General features: G+C 44.9%; 1 protein-coding gene across 12 annotated transcripts in view; it reads left to right on the forward strand.

Annotated features, from left to right (window-relative positions):
• dnm1a (dynamin 1a) overlaps positions 1-26,141 on the forward strand; it is an 85,136-nt gene that overhangs the window by 14,426 nt on the left and 44,569 nt on the right. For all 12 annotated transcript variants that reach the window (XR_006757668.2, XR_006757667.2, XM_045689987.2 and 9 more), the window contains exons 2-10: positions 4,441-4,514; positions 12,943-13,092; positions 13,599-13,802; positions 14,075-14,173; positions 15,179-15,339; positions 15,912-16,054; positions 16,634-16,769; positions 17,794-17,861; positions 19,482-19,620. Coding sequence is in view for 10 of the 12 variants with exons in the window: in XM_045689987.2 (XP_045545943.1) it covers positions 4,441-4,514; positions 12,943-13,092; positions 13,599-13,802; positions 14,075-14,173; positions 15,179-15,339; positions 15,912-16,054; positions 16,634-16,769; positions 17,794-17,861; positions 19,482-19,620 (1,174 nt within the window). In the remaining 2 variants the exon portion in view is untranslated. The remainder of the gene's footprint in view (positions 1-4,440; positions 4,515-12,942; positions 13,093-13,598; positions 13,803-14,074; positions 14,174-15,178; positions 15,340-15,911; positions 16,055-16,633; positions 16,770-17,793; positions 17,862-19,481; positions 19,621-26,141) is intronic.

Consider the following 26,141-nt stretch of genomic DNA (forward strand, 5'->3'; position numbering starts at 1 on the left):
TGTCTGTGTTTGTGTGTACAAGTGTGGATATGTGTGTATTTATACACAGCAGAGACACAATATAATATTGAATATCTGTTTGTTTATACCATTTCCTTATGGGTGGATATGTTTGTCTCCTCAGTGCCTTCATAGTCGACCTTGCTTTGACAGTGGATAGCCGCTGGCTGGTGTGTTTGTATGCTATCACCAGACAGGGGGAGGGGTTGAGTCTCCCAGTGGGATTAGATGGATGGTAGATGGGTGGACTGTCTATAAACACAGCTGCCCACATGTGACTGAGAAGGTGGGGGTGGAGGAGAGGGGCAGGCTGGGGTGGAGGAGAGGGGCAGGCTGGGGTGGAGTGGAGGAGAGGGGCAGGCTGGGGTGGAGGAGAGGGGCAGGCTGGGGTGGAGTGGAGGAGAGGGGCAGGCTGGGGTGGGGGTGAGGGGTAGGTTGGGTGAGGGGTCGGTTGGGGTGGGGGAGAGGTGCAGGCTGGGGTGGAGGAGAGGGGCAGGCTGAGGTGGAGGAGAGGGGCAGGCTGAGGTGGAGGAGAGGGACAGGCTGAGGTGGAGGAGAGGGACAGGCTGGGGTGGAGGAGAGGGGCAGGCTGGGGTGGAGGAGAGGGACAGGCTGGGGTGGGGGTGAGGTGCAGGCTGGGGTGGAGGAGAGGGGCAGGCTGGGGTGGAGTGGAGGAGAGGGGCAGGCTGGGGTGGGGGTGAGGGGTAGGTTGGGTGAGGGGTCGGTTGGAGTGGGGGAGAGGTGCAGGCTGGGGTGGAGGAGAGGGGCAGGCTGAGGTGGAGGAGAGGGACAGGCTGAGGTGGAGGAGAGGGACAGGCTGGGGTGGAGGAGAGGGGCAGGCTGGGGTGGAGGAGAGGTGCAGGCTGGGGTGGAGGAGAGGGGCAGGCTGGGGTGGAGGAGAGGGGCAGGCTGGGGTGGGGGAGAGGGGCAGGCTGGGGTGGAGGAGAGGGGCAGGCTGGGGTGGGGGAGAGGGACAGGCTGGGGTGGGGGAGAGGGGCAGGCGGGGTTGGGGGAGAGGGGCAGGCTGGGGTGGAGGAGAGGGGCAAGCTGGGGTGGAGGAGAGGGGCAGGCTGGGGTGGAGGAGAGGGACAGGCTGGGGTGGAGGAGAGGGGCAGGCTGGGGTGGGGGAGAGGGACAGGCTGGGGTGGGGGAGAGGGGCAGGCGGGGTTGGGGGAGAGGGGCAGGCTGGGGTGGAGGAGAGGGGCAAGCTGGGGTGGAGGAGAGGGGCAGGCTGGGGTAGAGGAGAGGGACAGGCTGGGGTGGAGGAGAGGTGCAGGCTGGGGTGGGGGTGAGGGGCAGGATGGGGTGGAGGACAGGGGCAGGTTGGGCTGGAGGAGAGGGACAGGCTGGGGTGGAGGAGAGGGGCAGGCTGGGGTGGGGGAGAGGGGCGGGCTGGGGTGGAGGAGAGGGGCAGGCTGGGGTGGAGGTGAGGGGCAGGCTGGGTTGGGGGAGAGGGGCAGGCTGGGTTGGGGGAGAGGGGCAGGCTGGGGTGGAGGAGAGGGACAGGCTTGGGTGGAGGAAAGGGACAGGCTGGGGTGGAGGAGAGGGGCAGGCTGGGGTGGAGGAGAGGGGCAGGCTGGGGTGGAGGAGAGGGGCAGGCTGGGGTGGAGGAGAGGGACAGGCTGGGGTGGAGGAGAGGGGCAGGCTGGGGTGGGGGATGGTACAATGAAGAGAGTCAGGTGTTCACCCACTCCTTCACTCTGTTTTCCCCTGCAATCACATATAACAGGCTATTGATGTGGTGAATGCTTGTCAGCATTGCTACATGATGGTTCGTGCATGTGTGCGTCCATCCGTGTTTGCTCATTTGTGCGACTGAGCCCATTCAGCAAGTATGTAGCATATGTATGAATGTGTGCACGTGTGAGCGTGTGTGTGGTGGATACCCCAGGAACCATGCCTTGTCTTGAGCCATCTCCCCAGCCAAAGCAGCGTTTGGGATGGAGATGGATTGGTATGGTGTGTGTGACAGGGCCTGGTTGGTTGGTGCCGGCTCCGCCCATCTGGATAGTCCATATGGTGGTGTTTTTGGGGAATGCGGAGTGGAGAAGGGGGAGAGGAGGGGACCTGCAGTTTGGGCCATCTGTCCCCTACAAGATGTTACTAGAGGAGAGGAAGGTGCAGAGAAAGCCAGGTTTACACCCCAACCAGAGAGAGACCGTAGACAGGAAATTGACTTGACACAGTAGGAAATGGAGCTGTTGTCGACGAGACAGTGCTGCCAATGCTTTCTATGTTTATCTATGTTCAGGTGGTGATATGAAATGGATAATATCATTCAATTATTGTAATGACATAGGTTAGATGTGTGTGTGTTAGGCATGTGTGTGTACATGCCTGCATGCGTGTGTTTATGTGTGCGCACAACTTTGTGCGTGTTTGCCTTGGAGAATGGCTGGAACATATTTGTTCATAAACACTTACAGAATCATTTGTTGCGAGACTGCAGTTCAATTAGCATAATCTCTTCCTCCCTGGTCAAACAGGTCTTCATTAACTGATAGCACTGTGGCTCTGGTTATAGTAATATCCACAACTGAAGTCACATTATGTGGCTAGCCGGACTACTATTCTTAGTTGGCCAATCATAATTCATAACTGAAAATATTCTCATAAACTGCAGCTTTGCAAGCTGTCCATTTAGTAACCCACTGAGCATGCTTAACTAATATCATCGTCGGTCAATATTCAGCCATGGTTGCTATTGACCCGCAAGCACCGTAAAGTGAAAATCTATGGTGGTGATGCAATGAAGAGATCAGGCACTACTACTATTCAAATCAAATCAAATGTTATTGGTCACATACACGTATTTAGCAGTAGTAGCCTACACGCTCTTAGTTTACAGGACCCTATGAGATTCTATCTGGGTGCATGTCCCTTCTAGACCCCTGTTGTTGAACCGCAGGTGGAAGGGAATTAGCTACGACTAGTGTCAGGTCAGCAGGTTATGTAACAGCATATATACAAACAATGTCACCATGGCTGCTACTGCCGTTATGGAAGGCAGTGTCGGCAGAATTCTTCAGAAGAAAACACACGTAGTGTGTTCTGACACACGCACACACACACACACACACACACACACACACACACACACACACACACACACACACACACACACACACACACACACACACACACCACACACACACACACACACACACACACACACACACACACACACACACACACACACACAGCCACTTTAGGACCATGTTGTGTACCTTACCATCTGCATGTTACCAGTCTCACATATAGCTGGAGGCAGATGAAGACACTCATATCGCTCTCTTTCTCTCACTCTTAAAGAGCTTACATTGAGTGTGTCCTGGAGGACAGAAATAGACTACAGAAGAAAAAAACATTGGCAATATTTCATCTCTCTTACCACTCAATGCCATGGAGAATTCATTGTTTTATGTGGGATATTTGTCCCAATAAGATTTTGTCTATGAGATTGGTGTTGCTCTTCAGCAAACACCCTGCAGAATGTAGAGTCCTGTTCTCAGCTTGCAGAAGCACCACTGTCACATGATAAGGGTGGGCTCTCAGGCTACTGACTTTAGCTGTCCCTTGTTTGAACAAAGCCTGCAATTATTGTGCTGATTATCCAGTGATTTATCCATTAAAGGCTCAGGCCTGACTGGCAAGGCACTGATTCCATTCATTGCCACCTGACAATGGAGCTGAGGAAAGAGAGTGCTCCTCAGCTGTGCTAGAGCTACAGTATGGCTCTCTCTCTCCCTGTGCCTTCTTTCTCTCTCTCCCTTTCTCTTGCTCTCTCTCATCCTCTCTGCACCCTCTCTCTCTCTCTCTCTCTCTCTCTCTCTCTCTCTGTTTTTTTCTGTTATGTACTCTGCTCTCTCCCTTCCTCACCCTCTCAATAATTTTCTCCCTCTGCAATCTTTTGTTTCTCTCATCCTCCAACCTGCTTTCTCTTTCTCCGTCTCTCTTGATCTCTCCATCTCTCTCTCTCTCTCTCTCTCTCTCTCTCTCTCTCTCTCTCTCTCTCTCTCTCTCTCTCTCTCTCTCTCTCTCTTCTCCTCTCTCTCTCTCTCTCTCTCCCTCTCTCTCTCTCTCTCTCTCTCTCCTGGCCCAGTGCTAATCAGTCCCTGTATGCTCAAACCTCACACAGGCTCTTAAGTGGGCTACTCTCAGAAAGAGCTGATTGTATCGCATCCCAGACAAAGACTGCCAGGTAGAATAGAAAGTGTTTCTTGAAAAGCAGCAAAGCCTTTAAGGCAACAGTCATTTACAGAAACTGCAGTGACAGTCTGTTCATTTTCAGCTTCAATATGTCTCGCAGTCCCACTTTCTATGAGGTAAAAATTAATTTGACATGATCAGCACTCCTACTCTGAGATGCTTAATGAATATGGGCCCAGGTGTTTCCATAACCATGGTTCTTTTCTCACTTCTCTTTCCCATGTGTTACAGAGATTTTCTTCCCCGTGGCTCTGGCATCGTCACCCGCCGTCCCTTGGTCCTCCAGCTGATCAACTGTCCCACAGGTAAACTTTTCCCCATCCCTCCCTTCCACCTGCCTCCTCTCCAGAGCAGTGGTGTAGTGCATTTTTTTTAGGTGAGGGATAGCGATTGTTTTTGTATATGACATCATCATTTTCTCAGTCAAAGTTTGTACCGTAAGATGTAGCCAAATTAATAGCCTATCATTATTGGATATGCATAAAATGCATCCTCCAATTGCATCGTCTGCCATCATCACTCTCAATTGTGAATGATAATTATCCACGTTTTACCGGTGAAACGACCAAACTGCATCTCCATGCCAATCATTCGATTGATCTCAATCAGTTTCATGGTAATATGCATGTATATATTCTTGAATGGCTGTTTTGTGAGTGAATTAGAGCAGATGGTGTTAAAACGCTATTAGCCTTTCTTATATTTTGTTTCATTCAAAGCGTACATCCTGCCTAGTGGCGTGCTCTGTTGATATTTGGTGCATTTTTATTTTTTTTACTATTCAGCTTCAGCGAACCATCCTAAAATCTCATTCCAAATGGTGTAACAGTAGTGTCGTAGGCCTACTATGTTATGGAAAATGCAAATGAATCATTATGTGATCTTGCAAGACATTGATTCAGCTTTGATCTAACTTTACTAAACGAGCACCACTGTGAAAAGTGATAATCTTCTATTTGTAGTAGTAATACTATTACGTGATGAGTTTGACTATTAGCCGTAGCCAACAGATCTTGATGACATGCCATCTTAAGCGATTAGAGCGTCCTTCGTGGTGCTGAACGGACATCACCAGGATCGCGCAATGATGTTAAAGAAGTTGAACCAACTTGTGGTGGTGGAGGAAAGGTGAAGGACAGCTCTGTGCATTTGTTTTAAAACAGCCATATACTCAAGCTTTTGGTGTGGTGTATTCATGCAGCTCAATAACCTATAACCTAAATGCATTATTACCTCCAACTTGGCCCAATTCACATTTCCAATTGCCCACCCTGTCATACCAGGCTAGAACGGGCCCTGCGCCTCAACCAATAGCCAATGTAGGCTAAATATTCCAAGCAGGGCTACAGCAACATCCAGAGAGGGTCAGGCTCCTTGGGCTTTGCGGTGGCCACTCTGGTTCGGGTGTCTTCGGGAGAATGGTGTCGCTGTAACCAAGTTGTCACATATATTCTGGGTTCCGCTGTGTTAGAGTAGAGAGGAGTTTTATGAACACCAATGCAGACACACGGTCAATTTTTTTTTTTTCAATTTTCTGACTGGCTAAAGTGGTCAAGGCGCCGCTGGGCCTCCACTGTGCACACGTAGCCTGTATAGTTCTTCATCATTCTCGCCACCGCCAGAGAGAAGACAGGGAAGAAACCACCATTTGCCTACAGTTCCTTTAGAAAGTATTCACACCCCAGTGCTACAGCCTGAATTTAAAATGGATGAAATTGAGATTTGGTGTCACTGGCCTACACACAATACCCCATAATGTCAAGGTGGAAAAATGTTTTTAGAAATGTTTACAAATGTATAAAAAATTAGAAGCTGAAATGTCTTGAGTCAATAAGTGTTCAACCCCTTTGTTATGGCAAGCCTAAATAAGTTCAGGAGTAAAAAGGTGCATAACAAGTCCCATAATAAGTTGTATGGACTCACTCTGTGTGCAATAATATAGTTTAACATGATTTTTGAATGACTACCTCACCTCTGTACCCCACACATACAATTATTTGAGCATTGAATTTCAAACACAGATTCAACCACAAAGACCAGGGAGGATTTTCCAATGCCTCTCAAAGAAGGGCACCTATTGGTAGATGGGTCAAAATAAAAAAAAATGAGATTGAATATCCCTTTGAGCATGGTGAAGTTATTAATTACTCTTTGGAAGGTGTATCAATACACCCAGTCACTACAAAGATACAGGTGTCCTTCCTAACTCAGTTGTCATAGACGAAGGAAACCACTCAGGGATTTCACCACGAGGCCAATGGTGACTTTAAAACAGTTACAGAGTTTAATGGCTAACCTAAATGACAGAGTTTAATACTAACCTAAATGACAGAGTGAAAAGAAGGAAGCCTGTACAGAATATAAATATTCCGAAACACATCCTGTTTGCAATAAGGCACTAAAGTAATACTGACAAAAATGTGGCAAAGATTTTAACTTTTTGATGTGAATACAAAGTGTTATGATTGGTGAAAATCCAACAAAACACATCACTTTGTACCATTCATTATATTTTGGTGGTGGCTGCATCATGTTATGGGTATGCTTTTCATCGACAAGGAATGGGGAGTTTTCTGGGATAAAAAGAAACAGAATAGAGCTAAGCACAGATAAAATCCTAGAAAACCTGGTTCGGTCTGCTTTCCAAACACTGGGAGACAAATTCACCTTTCAGCAGACAATAACCTAAAACACAAGGCCAAATATACAATGGAGTTGCTTACCAAGATGACATTGAATGTTCCTGAGTGGCCTAGTTACAGTTTTGACTTTAATCAGCTTGAAAATCTATAGCAAGATGTGAAGATGGCTGTCTAGCAATGACCAACAGCCAACTCGACAGAGCTTATAGAATTTAAAAAGAATCACGTGCAAATATTGTACAATCGAAGTGTGTAAGGCTCTTAGAGACTTACCCAGAAAGAATCACAGCTGTAATTGCTGCCAAAGGTGATTCTAACATGTATTGACTCAGGGGTGTGAATACTTATGTAAATAAGATATTTCTGTATTTCATTTTCTATAAATTTGCAAAAAAAAAGATATATATATTTTCACTTTCTCATTATGTTGTATTTAATTATATTATTTAAATCCATTTAGAATTCAGGTTGTAACACAACAAAATGTGGAATAAGTCAAGGGGTATGAATACCTCTAGGCCACCATACATATTTATTTGGTTTGTCATTCTATTGTTTTTCATGGAATTTTTGTGGTAATTAAAAATCATTTATTTGGAATTTATCCAAATTAATTTTCAAGGAATAGTTTTACCAGCCCCGTCTATTCTCAAATGTAAAAATGTGAAGGAGTGCTGCTCATCTGTGCACCACACCAGTGCTCCTGAGGTCCAGGCTGCCTGCCATCCAGGACCTCTACACCAGGCGGTGTCAGAGGAAGGCCCTAAAAACTGTCAAAGACCCCAGCCACCCCAGTCATAGACTGTTCTCTCTACTACCGCATGGCAAGCGGTACCGGAGTGCCAAGTCTAGGACAAAAAGGCTTCTCAACAGTTTTTACCCCAAAGCCATAAGACTCCTGAACAGGTAATGAAATGGCTACCCGGACTATTGCATTGTGCCCCCACCCCCAACCCCTCTTTTACGCTGCTGCTACTCTCTGTTTATCATATATGCATAGTCACTTGAACTATACATTCATGTACATACTACCTCAATTGGCCCAACCAACCAGTGCTCCCGCACAGTGGCTAACCGGGCTATCTGCATTGTGTCCCACCCGCCAACCCCTCTTTTACGCTACTGCTACTCTGTTCATCATATATGCATAGTCACTTTAACCATATCTACATGTACGTACTACCTCAATCAGCCTGACTAACCGGTGTCTGTATGTAGCCTCGCTACTTTTATAGCCTCGCTACTGTATATAGCCTGTCTTTTTACTGTTGTTTTATTTCTTTACTTACCTATTGTTCACCTAATACATTTGTTGCACTATTGGTTAGAGCCTGTAAGTAAGCATATCACTGTAAGGTCTACACCTGTTGTATTCGGCGCATGTGACAAATAAACTTTGATTTGATTTGATGACAGTGGCTGGTTAGTGTTGTTATGGTAACTTCATAAGGCAGAATAGGCTTTCAATAACAGGCTTCATCACAAACCATTCAAAAGTTTGGGTTCACTTAGAAATGTCCTTGTTTTTGAAAGAAAAGCAATTTTTTGGTCCATTAAAATAACATCAAATTGATCAGAAATACAGTGTAGACATTGCTAATGTTGTAAATGACTATTGTAGCTGGAAATGGCAGATTTTAATGGAATATCTATTTAGGTGTACGGAGGCCCATTATCAGCAACCATCACTCCTGTGTTCCAATGGCACATTGTGTTAGCTAATCCAAATTTATAATTTTAAAAGGCTAATTGATCATTAGAAAACCCTTTTGCAATTATGTTAGCACAGCTGAAAACTGTTGTCCTGATTAAAGAAGCAATAAAACTGGCCTTCTTTAGACTAGTTGAGGATCTGGAGCATCAGCATTTGCGAGTTCGATTACAAGACTTTCTTCTGAAACTCATCAGTCTATTCTTGTTCTGAGAAATGAAGGCTATTCCATGCGAGAAATTGCCAAGAAACAGAAGATCTCGTACAACGCTGTGAACTACTCCCTTCACAGAACTGTGCAAACTGGCTCTAACTAGAATAGAAGAGGAGTTGGAGGCCCCGGTGCACAACTGGGCAAGAGGACAAGTACATTACAGTGTCTAGTTTGAGAAACTAGCAGCTTCATTAAATAGTAACCGCAAAACACCAGTCTCAACGTCAACAGTGAAGAGGCGACTCAGGGATGCTGGCCTTCTAGGCAGAGTTCCTCTGTCCAGTGTCTGTGTTCTTTTGCCCATCTTAATCTTTTATTTTTGTTGGCCAGTCTGAGATATGTTTTTTTCTTTGCAACTCTGCCTAGAAGGCCAGCAATGGTGACAACGAGTCTTACTGGGGTCTGACACATAAGGAAAGAAACTTTACAGGCAAAAATACTTTACAATGAATTTTTTTCTAAACAAAATAAAATGAAAGACACAAATGTACACAATAAAAAAAGCAAAAAAAAATCATAATAATGATGTGTGGGTGTGTGTAGTGTGTGCATCTATGAATTATACATACAGTACATTCAGAACGTATTCAGACCTTTTTCCACATTTTGTTACATTACAGCCTTATTCTAAAATGGATTAAATTGTATTTTTTTTCTCATCAATAAAGGAAAAACAGGTTTATCAAAATGCAAATTTTGTCAAAATAAACAATGGAAATATCACGTTTATATAAGTATTCAGATCCTATACTCAGTACTTTGTTGAAGCACCTTTGGCAGCGATTAAAGCCTCAACTCTTCTTGGGTATGACGCTACAAGCTTGGCACACCTGTGTCACGTCCTGACCAGTAAAGGGGTCTTTTGTCATTATAGTTGGTCAAGGCGTGGCAGGGGGTGCCAAGGCGTGGCAGTTTGTTTTGTGTGTTTTGGGGTTTTTGGTCTTGGGGATTTTGGTTCGCTCCTCAGCCCGGAGCCTCCAGCGACGCTCCTCAGCCAGGAGCCTCCAGCCACGCCTCTCAGCCCGGGGCCTCCAGCGACGCCTCTCAGCCCGGGGCCTCCAGCGACGCCTCTCAGCCGGGGGCCTCCAGCGACGCCTCTCAGCCCGGGGCCTCCAGCGACGCCTCTAAGCCCGGGGCCTCCAGCGATGCCGCGCAGCCCAGAGTTTTCTGAATGGGAGCTACGCCCAGAGCCAGAGCCACCTCCGTAGTGGGAGGATTGGGAAGGGGGGGTGTAGCACATGGACCGTCTTTGACGGTGGCCACCCTCCCTTTAGGTTTGGGGTTGTTTTGTGGGGTTTTTTGTTTTGAGGTGCAGTCGGGGTCTGCAACTTTGGGGGGGGGTACCAGTAAAGGGGTCTTTTGTCATTCTAGTTGGTCAGGGCGTGGCACGGGGTGTTTGTTTTGTGTGTTTTGGGGTTTTTGGTCTAGGGGATTTTGGTTCTAGTTTTCATTTTCTATGTTCCGTTTTTCAGGTTTGGCCGAGTGTGGTTTCCAATCAGAGGCAGGTGTCTTTCGTTGTCTCTGATTGGAAACCATACTTAGGCAGCCTGTTTTCCTTTGGGCTTTGTGGGTGGTTGTTTTTCATATAGTCCTTGTGTCCTTACGGAACTGTTGTTTGGCATTGGTTTATTTTGTAATAAAAAAAGGATATGAGCACGATACCCACTGCGCCTTGGTCTGTCCTTTACGACGCCCCTGACAACCTGTATTTGGGGGGTTTCTCCCATTCCTCTCTGCAGATCCTCTCAAGCTCTGTCAGATTGGATGGGGAGCATTGCTGCAAAGCTATTTTCAGGTCTCTCCAGAGATGTTAGATCGGGTGTAAGTCTGGCTCTGGCTGGGCCGCTCAAGGACATTCAGAGACATGTCCCGAAGCCACTCCTGCGTTGTCTTGGCTATGTGCTTAGGGTTGTTGTCCTGTTGGAAGGTGAACCTTCGTCCCAGTCTGAGGTCCTGTAAGGGGTGCGTTCTGGTGGCAGAGAAGTCAGGCGCAGGAGAGCAAAACTGATTTACAACGGCGCAGTTTAATAAATAAAACCACCATAAACAGTACAAATAAATCAATGGGTAAAACCCGTCACATACCAGCATAACGTGCACAAGCACTACAATAAACAATTCCGGACAAGGACTTGGGGGTGAACAGAAGGTTCACACAACATGTAATGATGGAATTTAAACCAGGTGTGTGGGAAGACAAGACAAAACAAATGGAAAATGAAAGGTGGATCGGCGATGGCTAGAAGACCGGCGATGTCAATTGCCGAACGTCGCCCGAACAAGGAGAGGGACCGGCTTCGGAAGAAGTCGTGACAGGTCCTGAGCGCTCTGGAGCAGGTTTTCATCAAGGATTTCTCTGTACTTTGCCAAAGAGTTTCGTCTTGGTTTCATCAGACCAGAGAATCTTGTTTCTCATGGTCTGAGAGTCTTAAGGTGCCTTTTGGCAAACTCAAAGTGGGCTGTCATGTGCCTTTTGCTGAGGAGTGGCTTCCGTCTTGCCACTCTACCACTAAGGCCTGATTGGTGGAGTGCTGCAGAGATTGTTGTCCTTCTGGAAGTATCTCCCATTTCCTCAGAGGAACTCTGCAGCTCTGTCAGATTGACTATCGGGTTCTTGGTTACCTCCCTAACCAAGGCACTTCTAGGAAGAGTCTTGCGGTTCCAATCTGCTAAGAATGATGGAGGCCACTGTGTTCTTGGGGAGCTTCAATGCTGCAGACATTTTTTGGTATCCTTCCCCAGATCTGTGCCTCGACACAATCCTGTCTCGGATCTCTACAGACAATTCCTTCGACCATGGCTTGGTTTTTGCTCTGACATACACTGCCAACTGTGGGACTTTATATTGACAGGTGTGTGCCTTTCCAAATAATGTCCAATCAATTGAATGTACCACAGGTGGACTCCAATCAAGTTGTAGAAACATCTCAAGGATGATCAATGGAAACAGAATGCACCTGATCTCAATTCCGAGTCTCAAAGCAAAGGGTCCGAATACTTATGTAAATAAGTCAATCAATCAAATTCAATCAAATGTATTTATAAAGCCCTTCTTACATAAGCTGATGTCACAAAGTGTTGTACAGAAACCCAGTCTAAAACCCCAAACAGCAAGCAATGCAGGTGTAGAAGCACCTATATAAGTATAAGAATAAGTATTTGCAAACATTTAAAAAAACTGTTTTCGCTTTGTCGTTATGGGGTATTGTGTGTAGATTGATGAGGAAAAAACAATATTTAATACATTTTTCATTAAGGCTGTCATGTAACAAAATGTGGAAAAAGTCAAGTGGTCTGAATACTTTCCGAATGCACTGTATATGTCCGTACATACACATGTGTAGTGTGTGTGTGTGTGTGTGCATCTATCAATTACACATACATGTCCGTACATACACATGTGTAGTGTGTGTGTTGGAGTGTGTGTGTCTGTGTGCATCTATCAATTACACATACATGTCCGTACATACACATGTGTAGTGTGTGTGTGTGTGTGTGTGTGCGCGTCTATTAATTACACATACATGTCCGTACATACACACAAACATTTGGTCACATGGGCGAGAGGCGTTGTGCTGTGAGGTGTTGCTTTATTCGTTTTTTGAAACCCAGTTTGCAGCTGTATTGCATTTACTGTATATTACAGCATTTCAATATACATTTTAAGGTTCATGAAGACCAAACTGTCCTAGAGGAAAACCTGGTTCAGTCTTTAATGCTCAAGTAATGTATAGCCTACCCAAAGTCATTGGAGAGGTAGATTCTAAATAATCCCTTTGCAAAATAAATAAACAAAACACCAATCTCATCAACTGTCAAGACCAACCATGGTCACCTGAGATCCTGTTAGCAGCGGTGTTTACATATAAGGCCTTATTCATATCCTGTATTACCAATTGGACAAAATGGGCTTCTAATTATTTTAGGATCATTACAAGGTCTGTGTCTGTCTCACAGTTTCAACAATAGTGCCATCTAGTGTTGCTACATTTTCTTTAAAACTGAGAGTGATGAAACGTAAAGATATGACAGAACAACTGTCCTCATTTCCGTTCAAACTGCCAAAAATGGTGTCCTGTTTTTTTTCATTGTTCTTGAATTATTTTGTTATCCTCACTCCTCCTTTCCTTTCCTCTCCTTTTCTCTGTCCCCCTCTTCTCCTGCAGAATATGCTGAGTTCCTTCACTGTAAGGGGAAGAAGTTCACAGACTTCGATGAGGTTCGTGGGGAGATCGAGGCGGAGACGGATCGCATCACTGGGCAGAATAAGGGAATCTCACCTGTGCCAATAAATCTCAGGGTCTACTCCCCACATGGTGAGGACGCAGATCTGGCATCTTGGCACATGGGCAACTTGGCAGAACTACCATGGCGACACTCATAATACTGTGATTGTAGGAAAGAGTAGTTTAACTTTATAAAATGGAATACAAGTATCTTAATTCTATACACAGAATTTGGTGAATCAAGTTTCCCTATTCCCTATTGGTCAAAACTGGCAACCAAGTTTGATTTTATAGCCAGGGCCCAAAGTTGGTTGTTGTATAGTGAGTCTCAATCAGGTACTATTAATTATATCATATAGTATTTTATTTTCGAGGTTAGTATCATTCATCGGATCTGACATCATATTTACAAATCTCTCTCTGTCTCCACCTCTCTACCCTCTCCTCTCTCCCCACTCTCCCCTCTCCACACTCTCTTCCCCTTTCCCCTCTACCCTCCCCTTCTATCCCCTCTGCCTTTGACCTCTCTCTCCTCTCTGTCCTCCCCTCTCTCCCCTCTCTCCCTTTACCCCTCTCTCCCCTTCTCTCTCCCCTAGTCCTGAATCTGACTCTGGTGGACTTGCCAGGGATGACCAAGGTCCCAGTAGGGGACCAGCCTGCGGACATTGAGCAGCAGATCAGAGACATGTTGTATCAGTTTGTGACCAAGGACAACTGTCTGCTGCTGGCTGTCTCCCCAGCCAACTCTGATCTGGCCAACTCGGATGCCCTGAAGATTGCCAAAGAAGTCGACCCACAGGGTGGGTGAGATTAACAAGAGGTTAAAGGCAGGAACTGTAGGCCTTCTGCTTTCATCTGTGCTCTCAGTATCATTCACCATCAAGTTGTGACAGAACAGTTAGACAAGGATGCAATTGAACCTACCTACAGCTCAGATCTGGACTTTGTTAATGTAGTGTGTGTGTGTGTGTGTGTGTGTGTGTGTGTGTGTGTGTGTGTGTGTGTGGTGTGTGTGTGTGTGTGTGTGTGTGTGTGTGTGTGTGTGTGTGTGTGTGTGTGTGTGTGTGACCAGGTCAGCGAACCATTGGTGTGATCACCAAGCTGGATCTGATGGATGAGGGGACTGATGCCAGAGAAATTCTGGAGAATAAGCTGCTCCCACTGCGTAGAGGTGAGACTACACACACACACACACACACACACACACACACACACACACACACACACACACACACACACACACACACACACACACACACACACACACACACACACACACACACACACACACACACACACACAGTCACAGTGCTTCCCTCTAGTGGTTATCTAGTTATGTTGCTCTCTGCAACAGCCTAGAGAGAGGTAGACAGGAGGAGGGTGATGGAAAGAGAGCGAGAGAGAGGGAGAGAGAGAGAGAGAGGGGGGGAGAGGAGGAGAGTGAAGAAAAGAAAAAGAGAGTTAGAGAGAAAGGTGGACAAAAACAATGTCTTGATTTCGGTGACACATCTGGAAAAAACATCTGTTATTTTCTTTGCAATAAAATATATTTGTGGGAAACCCTAATGCAATCCGCTGATGTGCCGTTTTTCCACTGGCGCTTGGTTAGAACCCAGGCATGTGCTTCTGAACGTTTTCCATGTCCTTTGTCTGTACCTTCTCTGCTTCTGTCACTCTCCCGTGTTGGAAGGCCCCATGTTAAACCACTAGCATATTTACAAGGCTACTGGCGTTCAGTCCAAAAGGTTATAGAGCAAGACATACTGCTTAACAGAGAAATGCATGAGAAACCTTAACTAGATGGGGATATGTGATCCCTCTTGCCCATGTGGCTGCCATTCTTTATTTGTTTTCAGTCATAGCAGGATATGCAGGCATGTAGTACAATCGACAGCTGTTACAATAACCATCCCACAATAGGGATGTGGGTAACTTCATGGACCCCCAGATTACCCTCCACACTTCCCCCCAGAACTCCCCTCCTCCTTTGGCCCGCTACCCAGTGTGGTAAACCCAGACAGGCAAACAAACAAGAAATAAAATCTCACCCACACAAAAAAGAAGAATAATTACCCTAACAAACTTTTCTTTATTTTTTTCTCTCCACAAAACAACATTGTGCCTATCTTTGCATCCGGATGTGTCCAGTATCAGCTGACCTCTCTCTCTGTCCCAGGTTACATTGGTGTGGTGAACAGGAGTCAGAAGGACATTGATGGGAAGAAGGACATCACAGCGGCCATGGCTGCAGAGAGGAAGTTCTTCCTGACCCATCCTGGATACAGACACCTGGCTGAACGGATGGGCACTCCCTACCTACAGAAAACACTCAACCAGGTCAGTCCCCTACCTACAGAAAACACTCAACCAGGTCAGTCCCCTACCTACAGAAAACACTCAACCAGGTCAGTCCCCTACCTACAGAAAACACTCAACCAGGTCAGTCCCCTACCTACAGAAAACACTCAACCAGGTCAGTCCCCTACCTACAGAAAACACTCAACCAGGTCAGTCCCCTACCTACAGAAAACACTCAACCAGGTCAGTCCCCTACCTACAGAAAACACTCAACCAGGTCAGTCCTCCTTTGTGTGTGTGTGTGTGTGTGTGTGGAGGGGAACACTAATACTGTCTTGATCTGTGGTTCAAATCTCTCAATCATCACCAAAGGGCATAGTAGGAATATTATTTTAGCGGTCACTATATGTCTCTTTTCAGTTAATTTGTATAGCCTTCAGAGAAGTCTTCTACCAGATGAGCCGTCCACATGATGCATTTTGATGCTTTCGACGAGTTTATAATATCCACTGGAGATAAGGGAGCAGAACGGTAGTAGGCTGGTAGGCTAGATCACTGTATTCTCTTCCGTCGCATGTCATAACCCACACTGAGGACCTTGCACTCCGCAGCAACTGACCAATCACATCCGGGACACTCTGCCGGGGCTGCGGGCCAAGCTGCAGAGCCAGCTGCTGTCTATAGAGAAGGAGGTGGAGGAGTACAAGAACTTCAGACCTGACGACCCCTCCCGCAAGACCAAGGCCCTACTGCAGTAAGTAGGACACACAAGTATGCACGATGGCATGCACGCACACACACACAGACGCACAAAAAAAGACTCCAGTCACCCAAGTCATAGACTGTTCTCTCTGCTACCGCACGGGAAGCAGTACCAGAGCGCCAAGTCTAGGTCCAAGAGGCTTCTAAACAGCTTTTACCCCCAAGCCATAAGACTGCTGAACAATTCTTCAAATGGCTACCCAGACTATTTACATTGCCCCCCCCCCCACCCCATTTGTTTTTACACTGCTGCTACTCGCTGTTTATTATCTATGCATAGTCACTTTACAAATGACCTCGACTGACCTGTATATAGCCTCGTTGTTGTTGTCATTTTTTTGTCGATGTCATTTTCTTATGTTGCTTTTTGATATGATTCGATTTTTTACTTTATTTAGTAAATATTTTCTTAACTATATTTCTTGAACTGCATTGTTGGTTAAGGGCTTGCAAGAAAGCATTTCACGGTAAGATCTACACCTGTTGTATTCGGCTCATGTGACAAATAAAATTAGATTTGACACACACACACACGTGTAACTCCCTTATCCCTGTATCCTTTACTCTCCAGGATGGTGCAGCAGTTCTCAGTAGACTTTGAGAAGCGTATCGAGGGCTCTGGGGACCAGATCGACACAGCAGAGCTGTCAGGAGGAGCCAAGATCAACCGCATCTTCCACGAGCGCTTCCCCTTTGAGCTGGTCAAGGTGTGTGTACTGTACTGTATGTGTGTGTGTGTCTCCTACCAGGGCCCCCGCTCTCCTAACTCTTGAGACAGACAGGGCTGTGGATCGACCACAACCCAGAGACTTTATTATAATTATAATAATAATTATTTTTTATTTTTATTTTTTACTTTCACCCTTTTTCTCCCCAATTCCGTGATATCCAATTGGTAGTCTTGTCTCATCGCTGCAACTCCCCTACGGACTCGGTAGAGACGAAGGTTGAGAGCCGCGTGTCCCCCGAAACATGACCCTGCCAAGCCGCACTGCTTCTTGTCACAATGCACGCTTAACCCGGGAAAGCCAGCCGCACCAATGTGTCGGTGGAAACAACGTTCTGCTGGCGACCGAAGTCAGATTGGAGCTGCCCGGCCCGCCAAAAGGAGTCGCTAGAGCATGATGGGACAAGGAAATCCCGGCCGGCCAAACCCTCCCCAAACCTGGACAACGCTGGGCCAATTGTGCGCCACCTCATTGGTCTCCCGGTCACGGCCGGCTGTGATACAGCCTGGGATTGAACCTGGGTCTGTAGTTACGCCTTAGACCACTGCACCACTCGGGAGGTCCAACCCAGACTTTATGAGGAAAACATTCTTCCCTCCCCCCTCCCTCCCCCCTCCCTCCCTCCCTCCCTCCCTCCCTCCCTCCCTCCCTCCCTCCCTCCCTTCACAGTAAAACATTCTGTTTGGCCTTGGCCACAGGATCTGGGCCTGCTGGGGCCAGACTACAGTCTCAGTCGTTAAACATCGCACAGTCAGACTGTCTGTCATCATACACTCATGGTATAGCTGTGTCATATCAAATGATTAACAGAGGTGTCAGACTGAATGGAATAACTAAGCAGTGTTAGTACTTAGTCTGAAGGTTTCTTGTTGTTGTAAATGTGCTCCTTTGAATAATATTCTGTTCGATGTTCAGAGCCACTCAGTGGTTACAAGGGACCTTCTAACTCTATCTCTGTGGTATTTAACGCGTGTGTGTGTGTGTCCTTTCTGTGTCCGTACAGATGGAGTTTAACGAAAAGGAGCTTCGCAAGGAGATCAGCTACGCCATTAAGAACATCCACGGCATTAGGCAACGTCCTTCCTCCCCATCCACCTCTCCCTCCCCCTGTCCTCGCCCGCCTGGGTCGCCGCTGTGGGCCAGGCCAATTCTAATCGCTGTCACCCATCTGATCACAAAGACCTCGAGACACACCGACCGCAGACATGCACCCAGCATGCTGTCGTATACTGATGTTATCAGAAACAGAAGTGGAGGGATTTGTGATTAGATCTGTGACCGCTGGTTGGATGGTATCTTTCTCTCGCTCCTTGCCCCGCCCCTTGTCCACCTGTCTGTATCTTGTATATATGACTGTCTGTCTGTTGAAGCCCTAGCCTGATATGCCAGTCACGTGTGACCTAGCTCACTTTGTACCCGCCCTATGACAACGTCCTCTCTTTTACGTAGGTCCCAGAGCGATAGAAATCAGAATCCGACAGTGAACCTGTTGAAGTGTCCCCTCTGTGTTTCTTCCTCCCACTCAACCTCCCACAGTGAAGCTAGAAGGAAGGCTTCAAGAACAGGGGATGGTTTGAGCTATGTAGCAGAATACATGATCCTGGTGACCTACTGCCAGGAAAACAAACTAACTTTAACTATGAACAATTATTTTTGCTTAGTGTATACAGTTTCCCCCGGAAAAGCTACAAAATCTAAATTTTCTTGAGCTTGGAACAGTATTGCTATTTGTCTGCATTTCCTTGTCACATTTCCTTTGTGAAAGCAAAATGGCTGCAAACCTGTTCTGACAATGAGGGTGAGCTCTACTCGGTCAGTGGTTCTGAAGGAGGGGGAATGGTGAAAGGAAACCATTCAAGAGAATTGAGACACATTAATTATGTTGTAGTGGTGTAGGGATTCCAATAGACATGGCGTCATCTGGATGAGTCATATGCTGTAATATGTGGGCAAAACTATTCACATACTGTATAGCAGGGTTCCCCAGCTGGTGACACATGGGCCGAATTTCGCGGCTGATTTTATTTGCCCCCCCAAAGATGACTGAAAAGTTATCATTGTTTTTTGCGGGGGTGGGGGAGACATAAGAGACTATAAAAACACCAGCAAATTTGATTTTTATTTAGGATATATGTTCCAAAGTACTCCCACACAAAAGAGAGATATACTGTATGTGATCGTACACTAATGTAAGCAAGGTTTGAAATGGTTATGTTTTTAAAAATGTTATATCTGTTTGGGCTTCTTGCGGTCAATTTGCAGTGTACAAATTATTAGTAATTCTGTTCTGGCCCCCTGACCATCTGCTCAAGAAAATATCATCCCACGGCTGAATCTAGTTGATGATCCCTGCAGTATCATAAAAGTTGTGTTCTATAAGTTCAGTTGTGCTTTTATCGGCACCTTTAAACATACAAGCACATTTGAACTAGCTCAATATTTCCCCCAAACCGTGATGTGATGATTTAGCTTCGTTTTTAATACTGTTTTTTGTTGAAATTCATTATCTGTCTTTATATTTCTGTGCATGTTTCTTCTTTATGTTTTATGTGGAAGGGGTTTGGGAGGAGGAATTTATTTTCAATTAACACTATTCTCTCTGCCTGACCTCCTCCTCCTCCTCCTCTTCCTCCTTCTTTCTCTTTTTCCCTCTTTTTTGAACCTGTCGCTCGTTTTCTCTCTACCGAGCAGAACTGGCCTCTTCACCCCGGACATGGCCTTTGAGACCATTGTGAAAAGGCAGATCGGCAAGATCAAAGAGCCCTGCCAGAAATGTGTGGACATGGTCATTTCTGAGCTAGTCAATACCGTTAGGCAGTGTACTCAGAAGGTAAACGCACATGGTGGAGAGCGACACTATGGTTTCACCTCTCCCTCCCACCAAAACCTTCTGCTATGTCATCCTTGTTATTGTATCACCGCACCGCCTCGTTTTCCAGACCCTGTTTTCCCGGGTTGGGACAGTAGGGGGCGTACTGGGGTAGTTGGGGTATTGTGAAGGACTGCCTGCCTGCCACTTTGGATGGGGTGGCTGGGCAGAGTGGCCATGGCATGGCCATGTTAGAGAACTGTGCTGGGTATAGAAGGGGTCTGGATGCTGCTGAGTTGCTGCTAGTGGCTACATGTTAAGAGTAGCAACTTTAGACACAGGAGAAAGGATGAAAATGGTCAAATGAACATTCAGAATCAAATTAATGGTCAAATGAACACATCTCAAGATGTTTAAGTTCTGTTAAGTCACAGGTGACTGAGTTCCTTTTAGCAGTGAATAAATCATTTTCAATGCCTTGAGTGTCACATCAAAGTGTCACTCCGCTGTCCCTGGCAGCCATGTTGAGTGACCTCAGCATCCAGACTCCCTGCTTGTGAGACCGGAGGCTGTGCACCTGCAGCAGACAGGAGCCATGACAATGTGAAGATCTGGATGATTACCATGGGCCAAGTTCAGCTTTAGAGGGCCCTTTAGGGCCACACTCAGCCAAAGGGGCCCCAGTGGTCTTTATACCAGTGGTCTTAATTCCACTGTGACCAGGCCATGTTATGGAATGTGGCCTGACCACAGTGGCTCTGGGACAGTGGAATAACAAACGCTATAACCCTGCTCTGTGTGGTCAGCTGGGGGATAGATGGAGATAGGGGGAAAGGGAGAACAGGACGAAGATTTGGGGTCAGGTAGAGAGGAAGAGCAAGGTGCTTCGTCTGGGGTGTTGGGTGCACAGCTACGGTCTGGCATGGCTCATAACTCAGAGCTGTTGGCCTGGTGGAGTGGTGCAGGCTGTATTCTCTCTCTCTCTCACTCTCTCTCTCTCTCTGGATGGAGGGATAGACCTCAGCGCTGGCCTCTTCAAGGGAAACCAAATGTCTCACTTGTCTTTTATTCCCTCTTTACTGTTTACCCACCTCCCCCTGACCTGTCACTATCCCCTCTTTTTCATCTGTCTCTCAATCTGTCATCCCTCTTTTTTTCCTCCTTATACGTTCTCTCCTTCTCTGTGTGGCCCTCTTGTGTTATTCTTTCGCCTCTCTATCTCTCTCTCTCTACTTTGACCTGCTCTCTATCCCTGTGGATCTCTCTCTCTCTCTCTCTCTCTCTCTCTCTCTCTCTCTCTCTCTCTCTCTCTCTCTCTCTCTCTCTCTCTCTCTCTCTCTCGTCACCACCTCCTCTCTACAGGACGGGCCTGTTCACTCCTGACCTGGCCTTTGAAGCCATAGTGAAAAAGCAGATCCAAAAGCTGAAGGAACCCTCACTGAAGTGTATAGATATGGTAGTGAGCGAACTCACCTCCACCATACGAAAGTGTAGTGACAAGGTAACCAAGGAACCGAGCCATGTTCGGAGTCTGGCTTGCGTCATTCTTAGAGGTAGGGATAGACCGATGGCTGGACTACAAAAAGGAAGCAAATGAGACAATAATTGATCTATCTTAGATGAGCATAGTGGTTAAGTGTTGTAGCTATATGCTTTCTGTTTGGTCGAATAAGAGGCAAAAATAACCATTTGATAAATTGTTATGATAACCAGTTGATAGTTCTTTGAAGTTATGAGAATATTTCCGTTTTCTTACTGCTTATAAGGACAGATGCTGAGTGATACAAAAATGAGTGTAGCCATGGCCTATCTGTGTCTGATTGTATTTATTTAGTTTGACATACACTACCGGTCAAAAGTTTTAGAACACCTACTCATTCAAGGGTTTTTCTTTATTTTTACTATTTTCTTAATTGTAGAATAACAGTGAAGACATCAAAACTATGAAATAACACAAATGGAATCATGTAGTAATGTTAAACACTTTATGCCAAGAGTGTGCCAAGAGTGTGCAAAGCTGTCATCAAGGCAAAGGGTATCTCAAAGAATCTCAAATATAACATATTTTGATTTGTTTATCACTTTTTTGGTTACTACATGATTCCATATGTGCTATTTCGTAGTTTTGATGTCTTCACTATTATTCTACAATGTAGAAAATAGTAAAGATAAAGAAAAACCCTTGAATGAGTAGGTGTTCTAAAACTTTTGACCTGTAGTGTATACGTTCCCGTTATAGAATGCACAGTAAGCCACACAGCTAAGAAATCATTTCATAGTTTGTTTTTGTCAGTCAGTCTCTTTGTTCATACTCCTTATTCCACAGTTTTATATTCTCCTCCTCTCCATGGTTTTTGTATTGTGGTGTGATATTAGTATTTGAAGTTTATCTGCAAATGTGCCTACCCCTCTTACATATTTGTTTCCAAATGACAAAGAACAAGACTCAGTGTTGGCTCTGAGCCAGCTACATAGCAGAGTTAAATATTTTTGGTCTTCAAACATGCCATTCCATTTATGCAATGATGGTATCCTAAAAATGATGAATACTGTGTCTGACTCAGAAGACAGACTGCCATTTTTTCAAAGCAGAGTCAACTCATCCATCAGTGACAATGTACAGTGACATTAATTGACTGTGTAGTGACTTTGTAAGCTTGGCAAATGCAAAAGACAGATGGTGGTCACTTGCAGTCAAAAGAGGAGTCCTTTCAACACATGAAATGATTCAAACATGTATTGTCATGGTAAGCTAGATACACTGCCTTCAGAAAGTATTCATACCCCTTAACTTTTTCCACTTTTTGTTGTGTTACAGTCTGAATTTAAAATGGATTAAATTGATATGTTGTGTCACTGATCTACATAATGTCAAAGTGGAATTATGTTTTTAGAAATGTTTACAAATTAATAAAAAATGAGAAGCTGAAATGTAAATGTCTTGAGTAAATAAGTGTTCAACCCTTTTGTTATGGCAAGCCTAAAGAAGTTCAGGAGTAAAAATGTGCATGGACTCACTTTTTGTGCAATAATAGCATTTAAAATTATTTTTAAATGACTACTCCATCTCTGTACCCCACACATACAATTATCTGTAAGGTCCCTCAATCGAGCAATGAATTTCAAGCACAGATTCAACCACAAAGACCAGGGAGGTTGTCCAATGCATCACAAAGAAGGGCACCAATTGGTAGATGGGTAAAAATAAAAACATTGAATATCCCTTTGAGCCTGTAGATAAGTCTGTACAGAATACAAATATTCCAAAACATGCGTCCTGTTTGAAATAGGGCACTTAAGTAATACTGCAAAAAATCTGGCAAAGAAATGCACTTTTTGTCCTGAATTTAAAGCGCTATGTTTGGGGCAAATCCAACACAACACATCACTGAGTACCACTCTTCATATTTTCAAGCATGGTGGTGGCTGCATCATGTTATGGGAATGCTTGTCATTGGAAAGGACTAGGGAGTTTTTTGGGGGGGATGAAAATGAACAGAATAGAAATAAGCACAGGCAAAATCCTAGAGGAAAACTTGGTTCAGTCTGCTTTCCAACAGACACTTGGAGACAAATTCACCTTTTAGGTGAACAATTATCTAAAAACAAGGCAATACACTGGAGTTGCTTACCAAGACGGCATTTAATGTTCCTGAGTGGCCTAGTTACACTTTAGACTTAAAACAACTTGAAAATCTATGTCAAGACTTGAAAATGGCATCTAGCAATGATCAACAACCAACTTGACAGAGGTTGAAGAATTGTTTTAAGAATAATGGGCAAATGTTGTACAATCCAGGTGTGGAAAGCTCTTAGAGATTTACCCGGAAAGACACAGCTGCAATCGCTGCCAAGCTGATTCTAACATGTATTGACTCAGAGGGTTGAATACTTATCTCATCAAGATATATTAGTGTTTTATTTTCCATGAATTACTGTACACTAAAATAATAATCATCTTCCACTTTGACATTACAGAGTACGTTGTGTAGACCGTTGACAAAAGATGACAATTAAATCCGTTTTAATCCCACTTTGTAACACAACAAAATGTGGAAAAAGCCAAGCGTTGTGAATACTTTCTGAATGCACAGTATGTCGTTTATTTTCAATAGGAGACACCTAACTGTGCAAACTACTATTGATTAAACGGCATCTTCTCTAGATTTGTGATACGGTTAGCTTTCTGTCACACTTCACTATCTATCTCCTGTGTGCACTCAGGAATATGCTATGTAGTCAGTACAACCCCGGTGAACAATATTAATCGCTTTCACATTGATAGTCTGAATATAGTAGGACTGAGACTATGGATCATTCTGTGCTCACTTTTTTTTTAGATGTGGCATCCAACACATTAGTCCAGCAGACTATCGGTCTATCCTTACTATGGTCTTACCATGATATTTAACTCCCATGTTGTTTTTTTTGTCATTCTATTTCTATTCAAACATTCGTTTTTATTCTGTTTTGTTTTTGATTGGCCAAAATACACAATTGAACTAATTGTCCCAAGTTTCCATCGTAACCAGCATTTGTGTGTTTTCTCCTCAGTGAGTAATACTGTATCTTTGTGACTTCCTCTCAGTCTCCGATCTGATTGAGTTCCTCTAGTCGATTCTACTCACTTCCATCCCCGTGTCTGTCGATATGATTTGATCTGTTGTAGTAACTAGTGCTGTTGCAGGTGGAGCAGTTGTGTCTCAGCATCTCAACTAACAGATCTACCCACAACATCTATCTCTCTCTGTTTCTCTCTCTTTCTCTTTCTCCCACTCTCTCTCTTTCTCTTTATTGTCTTCTACATCTCGTCGTGTCTAACCTCTCACCGTCTTGTTCATTCGTCAAGCACATTTTTGAAAAAATGTAAAAGAGCCCTCTTGTGGATTTTTTCAAGACCATAAAACAGAAAAACCACAAGAGGTCTTTCTGCCCTTTTCCACTCTCTCTCCTCGTCCTCCCCCCTGCTCCCCATGCATTGTGTGTGTGTGTTTGTGTGTAACAATCTACCTGCATGCTGCCCATACCCTGTTTGTATGAGTTATTGTTTATCAATGTACTTTTTACGATGCATCTCTGTCAAACAGAACATTCCTAACTGGCTGTGCTGCAACTATGTTGTGGACGTGAAAGTTGCAATGCTTCTTTACAACGACACATTGGTTAATTGGTCTTAAATAAAAAAGAGTCACTAATATCAGTCTTATTTTGATTGGTCAATTTAATGTCTGCTCTAGTAAGTCACCTGGCCATAAGGTAGTATACAGATGTAGGATCTTAATTTGAGCCAGTTTGTTACAGCAGGAAAATAATCCTACAGCAACAGGAAATGTGAGTTTTATACTAAATGGACATTTTTTAGGGGTTGATACATTTTTGGGAAAAATCAGGTCTGAATTTTTTAAACCTGAACTATAGTACAAGTTGAACATTACCTGCATTGCAAGAAAATTTGACTGCAACAGGGTGATCAAATTAAGACCCTACATCTGTATTAGTGATAGCCCGACATGGCATTATAGCACAGCATGTGAAATAGCCCTGCAATGGTGTCATCAAAGCCAAAGAACCAGTGTACTATAAGTCACCAGGACTTGTGTTTAGACAACAGTACAGAAGGGAAGACACTAATGCTATTATATAATAGGCGTCAATGACATGGCTATCTGTCTATACATATGAATAAGCCTTAAAGAGCTCAATGTCGCCTACTGTGTATTTGGGCCCATGCCCATGCCAGGAAGTGATAAATCAAACGATAGAAGAGAAGGATCTCATTGACTCCAATGTGATCCTGTAACCTTGAACAGCCAACGCAAAGGATGCATTGTAACTTGCCAAACATCAGCTTATTTTATTTTACTGTGATTTCAGTTGGCTTTCCTCCCACCAGACTCTGTGATTCAGTTGGCTTTCCTCCCACCCAGCAGACTCTGTGATTCAGTTGGCTTTCCTCCCACCAGACTCTGTGATTCAGTTGGATTTCCTCCCACCAGACTCTGTGATTCAGCTGGCTTTCCTCCCACCAGACTCTGTGATTCAGTTGGCTTTCCTCCCACCAGACTCTGTGATTCAGTTGGCTTTCCTCCCAACAGACTCTGTGATTCAGTTGGCTTTCCTCCCAACAGACACTGTGATTTCAGTTGGCTTTCCTCCCACCAGACTCTGTGATTCAGTTGGCTTTCCTCCCACCAGACTCTGTGATTCAGTTGTGTGTCTGCTGTATTGGAAGCACACCAATGTCTGTATTGGTGTGTTTACAAGGAACACATGGAAAAAGGCCGTAGTGTGCCAGGAAAAGAATGTGTTATTGGGGAGAAGACTATTTGTTGGGCAGAAGACTGTTTAGTGTTTTATGGCAGTAATACAGACTTTGCACTATTCATTTACTTGTCATTTGATTAACCCCTTGTGGAAAGATAGACACACTAAGAAAAGCCAATATTAACACTGATTAACTTACATTGTTGTGACTAGGGCAGAGTCTGTGCTGTCCTCTTGTTGTGACTAGGGCAGAGTCTGTGCTGTCCTCTTGTCGTGAC

The sequence above is a fragment of the Salmo salar genome, chromosome 11 (assembly GCF_965601325.2).
Source record: "Salmo salar chromosome 11, fSalSal1, whole genome shotgun sequence".
NCBI lineage: Eukaryota > Metazoa > Chordata > Actinopteri > Salmoniformes > Salmonidae > Salmo > Salmo salar.